General features: G+C 33.7%; 1 protein-coding gene across 1 annotated transcript; it reads right to left on the bottom strand.

Annotated features, from left to right (window-relative positions):
- Positions 1-1,001: 1,001 nt before the first annotated feature.
- Positions 1,002-6,654, bottom strand: LOC128548346 (uncharacterized). The gene is made up of 9 exons (XM_053522896.1): positions 6,602-6,654; positions 6,318-6,409; positions 5,536-5,638; positions 5,281-5,386; positions 4,648-4,761; positions 3,912-4,019; positions 3,458-3,543; positions 3,011-3,086; positions 1,002-1,195 (listed from the first exon to the last, which is right to left on the bottom strand). The coding sequence occupies exons 1-9, from the start codon at positions 6,652-6,654 to the stop codon at positions 1,091-1,093; spliced, it is 843 nt and encodes a 280-aa protein (XP_053378871.1). The 3' UTR covers positions 1,002-1,090.
- Between the last annotated feature and the right edge of the window lie 1,219 nt (positions 6,655-7,873).

Consider the following 7,873-nt stretch of genomic DNA (forward strand, 5'->3'; position numbering starts at 1 on the left):
TTGGTCTCAAGCGCTATAAATACACCCAGTTGCTTGTAGTTACAATCTGATTTTTAAAATCATTTAAGTTAAACGTTATAGCTGTTAACTGGTAGAACAGCTGACAGTAGTATAATTGATGGTAGTACAAGCTGTTAACTGGTAGAACAGCTGACAGTAGTATAACTGATGGTAGTACAAGCTGTTAACTGGTAGAACAGCTGACAGTAGTATAACTGATGGTAGTACAAGCTGTTAACTGGTAGAACAGCTGACAGTAGTATAACTGATGGTAGTACAAGCTGTTAACTGGTAGAACAGCTGACAGTAGTATAATTGATGGTAGTACAAGCTGTTAACTGGTAGAACAGCTGACAGTAGTATAATTGATGGTAGTACAAGCTGTTAACTGGTAGAACAGCTGACAGTAGTATAATTGATGGAAGTACAAGCTGTTAACTGGTAGAACAGCTGACAGTAGTATAATTGATGGAAGTACAAGCTGTTAACTGGTAGAACAGCTGACAGTAGTATAATTGATGGTAGTACAAGCTGTTAACTGGTAGAACAGCTGACAGTAGTATAATTGATGGTAGTACAAGCTGTTAACTGGTAGAACAGCTGACAGTAGTATAATTGATGGTAGTACAAGCTGTTAACTGTTACTACCTTTGATACTGCTGTACTGGGGGTTGAGCTTGGGCGGGGGGGGCATAACTGGCGTGGGCCGGGGGGCAGGGGTTGAGCTTGGGGAGGCATAACTGGCGTGGGCCGGGGGGCAGGGGTTGAGCTAGGGGAGGCATAACTGGCATGGGCCGGGGGGCAGGGGGTGAGCTAGGGGGGAGGCATAACTGGCGTGGGCCGGGGGGCAGGGGTTGAGCTTGGGGAGGCATAACTGGCGTGGGCCGGGGGCAGGGGTTGAGATAGCTGAGACAGGATTACATATAGGCGTACTAAAATTCCGTATTATCAAAATATGCTACTACTTCATTTCTTGAATCAATTAATAACACAAGACAAACTTCTGAGCAAAGAGACATATTTAATATTTATGTCTATTCTTTTTTGCGCCCAATTCGTTATAAATAATCTAATATCTTAATAATATTCATTAATCGATCTTCCTCTGAAGAAGCTTTTTGCTGATGTCTTCTCTACTCAAACTGCTGTTTTCATACTGTGGCTTTTCAATCCAGACTTTCTGGCATGGTATGTTCTACAATTATGAAAAGATAAAACATAAGAATTGTTTCTAAGAAATTTTGTTTGCACATTTATGTCCAGTTTTAATGCAAAGCCAGTCATTTTCTAATGGCAAATGCCTTCAAATGTTACATTAAATGTTTCTGGGTTTTTTTTAAATTGAATTTTGAATTACATTTTTTCCTCCAAGTTTGGTATGTTAGTGAAAACTATTACATTATAAAAAAAGAACATAATACGAACAAGAAATATCTTTAAAAATGATGGTCGGCGAATTGTAATAAGGAAAGAAGTTTATGAATTTTTCATCTAACATTCATCTTTCATCTAACATTTTTCAAATTGCAAAACTAAACACCGCACTTTAACAATTTACATTTGTAGATGGTTCTCTTTTAATTTTTCGCAAAGGTTTCATAGGGCTGCAATTTTGTTTCGTTTATCCTTAGACGAATAATTACAGCAGTAGTTTGATGAAGATTCATGAAGCGGTTCATGAGAAAAGGTCATTAAACGTGTTTATATTTTAGCTAAATTGGTCCCTATCCCCATTTGTAACAAAATAGCAGGAGACCTTACGATATTGTTACACATCGAGTTTGATAAAAATCCATTACATTTTAGTGGTTAATGCGAAGAAAGGCATATCTACTTTTAGCTATAGTGGTCCCTAATAGGGCCCAAGTTCCTATATAAATAAATTTGGAAGAGGACCGTATAATGATACTCCAGACCAAGTATGACAAAGATCCACCAAGATGTTCATGAGACGCTGTATAAAGGCATTTCTAGTTTTAGCTCTAGCAGCCCCTAAAAGGGGTTAAATGTCCCAGCTGAACAAAGTTGGCTGCGGGCCTAATAAAGATGCTACAAATCAAGTTTGATTAGAATACATGAGAAAAAATCAACTAAAGGATTATTTTATTTATTATTTTTATTTATTTCTAAAATAGGCCAACTGATCCCGCTTTAACAAATGCAGAATCTTTGGACAATGACGTCACACCTATAAAAAAGTGAAGGTCAAGCAAAACATACAATTGTAATTATTTCAGTATTTCTGTTTCATAAGCAAAGTTTCACTGTAGTCATATCACATAGATAAACTGTATGCAGCGTGCCTTTATTTCAGTGTAATGAGATTCAGTCATTATATAGCATATATATAATAAAACAGATTTCAACTGAGTTCAATATTTGCATACCATACTAAAGAAAAATATTCATACATAATAAATCAGTTAAATGATTTATAACAAATATATCATAGCAAACAAGTACTCATTTTAATATGCAATCTGAATAAGTCACAAACGCAGAAACCTTTTCATATACAGACGACAATTGTAACAAGGAAAATCTTTTAAAAAGCACTTCTCTACATAAAAGACTCTTATCACACCCTTATTCATGTGATACGCAGACCGTATTCAGCTCTTTCTTTAATTTGATATATGTTGGTATTTGAACAGGTTTTTATCATATTTATTAAACTTACTTATCATTTTGAGATATATCAATATTCTTGCTAAATATACTGAGCCAAAGTTAGCTTTAAAACTGTGAACAGCGTCGTTTAGGATAAACGCTTTGTCTACATTTCACTCAGCGTAGCACAATCAACAGAGTGAAAGAAATTGCCACTCTCGTCCAATCAGGCAGAGTGTTGCATAAATCTTCCATTTTGATAAATTATCTATAATGCGTTATCAAGTAGTTTGATTTGCAAACTGAAGTCACGTGGCATAGGTAACGAAAACGAATTTAGACGGCGTCGCCGAAAAATACTGGAAAGATTTGAAGTTGAAATCAGTTACAAGGAGCATACCTGAGCTTGAGTGAACTTGTATGAACGGCTTGTCTGACTGTATAGTTGCTGTGAAAGTTTGTCTATATCTGTATCACTGTAAATATACAGGATTTGTTTGTGCATGACATAAGCTGAGGTAAGAATTACTGCTGAGCATTGTGGTCAAGCTAACATCAACCTAACTATAAATTATGGAATAAGGAACGAGGGCTTTAAAGTATTATTCCTAAAAGTGAAGAGTTCCATTTTGTGGTTTTGGCTACATTTAATACCCATATAACGTATTATTTGTGGCATGTCTGAATGCCAACAAAATAATGAAGACTGGCCTGTACCTGTAGTTGTGAACTTGGTATAAGACTACAATAAAAATTATCTTTTCCTTAAGTAAATTTCACATAACCTATTAGCGCCGTCTTTAAAAACGACATCATTTAACAATTTATAGGAATCCTGATAATTCACCTTATATACTGTTTGTTATTGCTCATCATAGTTCGGATGGCTTCTGTCAACATCTCAAGTATATCGACTTCAACGTCTTTCGAAATCTGCAGAACAAAAGCATTTCAGACTATAGAATTATCATCGGCATCGATATTTCTGCTGCGAAATATTTGGTGGCTGTATAAGTACATTTCGTTATGTCACGTCGGCATGCACGCGGTTTAGGTAGCACATTTCATTTTGTCGTCAAAATTTCGTTACGACTCGTGATGCGAGCGCGAGGTCGACAAAATGGTGCACACAAAGCAACGGGGCATAATGAAATGTCTTAAATCAGCCACCGTAGAAACAGTTTTTATCAGATAATCATCAGTATAAGTAATATATACTTTGTTATTTTGATATGAATTGATAAGAGCAAGCATGGCAACACATATTCATATTAAATAAGAAATATGACATATGATCCTACCTTCTGTATTTTTTCTCTGTATTTGATTTCATCAAGGAATTTTGTTTCAAACTCAATATGATGATTTCCGTGAATGGCCATCCATTTGTCAAACATAATTTCCATATCCTGAAACAGTTAAACAAATAACTTATCAAAATCATACTGGACCAGCGTTTGAATCGTAGATATGGTGTCGGCCGATGAAACAGAGATATGCGAGAGATGCTTGGTCGAATCTTACTGAATTTACACCATGCCTCTTTAGCGATTGTGCTGTACACTAGCTACTATCTTTCTGTAGCATTCTACACTATTCTTTAAATAAACATAAAACTTTAAACTAAAACAGTTAATCCGCCGTTTATCTTCAAAATCACTGGAAAAAAAAACATGTTCAAAATTTAGCATACTTTAAAAACAAAGTGTTTTTATGACAAAATTAAGATAAAAAATACCAAAATTGCACAAATTGTATTTATTTCACCACGTCAAGTCACAAAAATACACATAAAAGATGTCTCTTTAAATAAGGAGTGAATACCATGTATAAAAAGAGCTATACTTAGTTTTTACTAGAAAATTGTTAAATATCACATGAATATTGATTAAATGTTCTTTTTAGATTGGGGACGACAAGACTGTGTTTTTTTTTTCAGCATGATGCTATATCATTACTTTCGAGATAAAATTATAGTTCGTAAAGATTTCTATTAGTGAAATACGGTATTTTAAAGGCAGCATAACTGACTTTTACCTTAATAGCAGCGGTTCTGATTTTCAGTTCATCTTGGTTGTATTTCAATGACGATCTCTGTGTCTCTAATATCAACCTGTATTTCTCAGTCTTATCCTTTGACTTCCAACATTTCTGCAAGTATTTTTGAAATTATAATTACTTAACAAAAAGCTTGTACGCTTGTCATTAACGTAATAATTCGGATTTCAGATGAAGTTAGCGAGACAGTATTCTTACATATATCTATATATGGCAAGACTTAAAAGAGTATACATAAATACTTAATTCATTTATTTAAATTCAGACCATCGAAAATAAAAGTAAGAAGTATGTTTTTGAGTGACGTATATTTTTGAAACATGGTTCTAAACACCAGTTTTGCGCAGTCAAATGTTGATGTAAAATAGTACGAATTGATATTTTTCGTCACACCCATATAAAAGTCTGAATGATATTGATTTATGGCATTTTATATTTAACAGACGTCGTTTTAATGCAAGACTTGGTGCAGTTTGAGAATTTTTATGTATAAAATGCTTGGAGTTCTAATATGTAATTGAGCCACCTGGTAATTTTACATATATGTATATGTACAGGACTGCAACAATAAGTACTAAATGAATTTGTAAAGGAACAAATAAATAAATTTACCATTCTAGCTTCTCTCAGTGCTACCAGGGCTATTTCATGTTTCTTTATTAACTTTACCAATGTCCGCTTGCGCTCCCTCAACTCAGTGCGTGCCTCAGATGAAAACCTTTTCATAAAAAAAATGAAATATACCAACTGCAATTATTCATCAATTACTGTTGCTATAGAAATGAATTTATTTCATGACAATGTAATTACTAATTAGTAAGAAGATGAATCGGTTTAAGAAAGAGATATCGTAGGAATAATTCTTACAGTGTATATTTAAATTCGTCAGAGGCAAGGGTGACGTAATCTGGTCTGGATCTCTTGAGTACAGAGTTTCTCAAAGAACGAAGGAAGCTTGTGAATCTATTGCCTAGAGAAATAGGTAGAAAAGAGAAAAGGACATATAGAGACATAGTGAGGAATGAGACCAATTCAAGAGAAAATGGAGACATTGGAGCGAGTTCAAAAAGCCACAGAAGAAAGAAAAAGAATGTTATGACATGGAAATAAGAAACTATGCAGATTTCTTTGAAAGGAAACGAAGAGCATATATAGACACGACTAGGGAAAGCAGTAACAAATTACGAAACGGGTATGTATCAGTCCTAATTGTTCTCCGTAAGTAGAACACAATTCTCCACAAGAAGGATGATGACTTCAGACAGGTTGCATTCAAACACAGAAAATATTCGCCAAACCCATGATTGAACTCTCAGCCTTTCTATTTAGTTTAGTTTAATAATATTTTATTGCAACTATTACAGACATGAATGAAAACAATACATATGTATACATATATATATATATAGTGCAAATGGGTCGGCTACAAGTTTTAACAACATTAGCGACAGCCCTCCCCAAAACGTCACAATTTCACATATATATCTGTTCCGATACTTGTCTTGCAATTATTGTACTATTGTCACTGGGTTTACCGGGCGAGAAAGGGGTAAATATAAAAAGCGATTGAAGATAAAATGGAATATTCTTTTATTCTCAGTCAGTCTATATCTATTTATCCACTAAATAAAACACATTTGAATACATACCATGTCTGCTTGGGTAGTACTCAAAATCTGATGTTGTGATTACACTTGGAACATATCCAGTGACGGCGGAAAAACTTTGCAAGGTTGGAAATCTGAAAAAAAGTAAGCTACTATGAAGATATATTTTTCATTCTATACAGTTTTCTTACATATTTTAAGGTTTATTTGTAAACTGTATGCATTTAAATGCATGCAAATATCTGCAGCCATTTTACGTACTTAAATAAAATAAAACACACATCGATATAATTAATAACTGAATAAACTAAATCAACTGCATTTACATTCCCATATCTTTTGTCAGTGTAGACACTCTTGGAATCAAAATTGTCTCCATGTCTCGAATAAATCTGCTAAAATGTCGCTTGAAATTCTTGTATGTGGATACTCTCACTTATTGATGCTAATGTCAATGAAACGTCGCTTAGAAACACGTCAACGTCGAGTGAAAATAACGTTTTAAGTCTCGGCAAACGCGACTTGGGCGTACATAATGAAATCCTTTTGAAGTGAATGTTCTGATTACGTCTGTATGCTGTAAACACATATATTGTTAGATAAAAATACTGAAAAATTCGCATGATAAAGTTACGTTCATATTTAAAGAAAATTGTTATTGTAAACTTACATTAAAATCAACGTGATTTCGTGACTACGGTCATCGTACTGGCGTCATGACATTTGGACTTAATAATAATAATAATAATAACTTTATTTAAAGAAGGTAACACATAAAGATATATAACAGTGTTAGAACATATTAAACACCTTAAATCTCAATATGGCCTTCTGTAATATTAATAAAACAGTTCAACACACAAAAAAATAGATAAAAACTGATTATCTAATTATAATATAAGACAAAATTTGAATGATTAACATCTAAATACAACATTCACTCTTGACAAACACTCCATTTAATTAGAAAAACAATATGTATACAATCATAAAAAAGTAAAATCACTCAGTTAAACATTCGCCCGCAAAAAAAAAAAAAGAAAAAAAAAGAAAATAAATAAAGAGCAATGGCAGAATAAAAAAGTTGCAGCTTATTCAGATCCTAATAGATATTTTTTTTTTGTATTTGCTTCTGTAAGTTTCCTTTCAAACGTTACGTCGCTCATTTTCCTATCAGTTGACTTCATTTTTTTAACCATATTGTCATAGGCAGATTAGCATGTTAGCTAAAACGTTGCTTGATTCACATATTAATTTGTAAAAATAAGTTAAAGGGCAAAATTAATCCCTAACTTTTACACATAGCCGAACTTGCCCTGCGTTATTGGAGCAGTTTACTTTTAGCCCGCTTGTTTTCACCACATCACAAATGTGGTTTGTTGTTACATTAGTCTCTCTTTGATCAGTGGGGTGGACGTGTTTTGCATTTTGCTGCTTTTTAGGCGAGGAAAATGCTGTTTGCAGTTCAAAACGGCGTTATTTGTTTACTTTTTGACCTAACAGAGGACACATTTTGCAGTGGTAAGTGTGTTTATTATATACAAATTTTCAAACGATAACGCCCAGTCGGTGGTTATATAATTTATCTTCACTCGGCT

The sequence above is a fragment of the Mercenaria mercenaria genome, chromosome 2 (genome assembly GCF_021730395.1).
Source record: "Mercenaria mercenaria strain notata chromosome 2, MADL_Memer_1, whole genome shotgun sequence".
NCBI classification, from domain to species: Eukaryota; Metazoa; Mollusca; class Bivalvia; order Venerida; family Veneridae; genus Mercenaria; species Mercenaria mercenaria.

Excerpts from the sequence above, each read along its gene's own strand:
- LOC128548346 (XM_053522896.1), bottom strand. The coding sequence starts at position 6,654 with ATGGAGACAATTTTGATTCCAAGAGTGTCTACACTGACAAAAGATATG. Across the intron at positions 6,410-6,601 it reads CTGACAAAAGATATGGGAAT|ATTTCCAACCTTGCAAAGTT; the intron begins GTAAATGCAGTT and ends ACTTTTTTTCAG. Across the intron at positions 3,087-3,457 it reads AATAACAAACAGTATATAAG|TGATACAGATATAGACAAAC; the intron begins GTGAATTATCAG and ends GTATATTTACAG.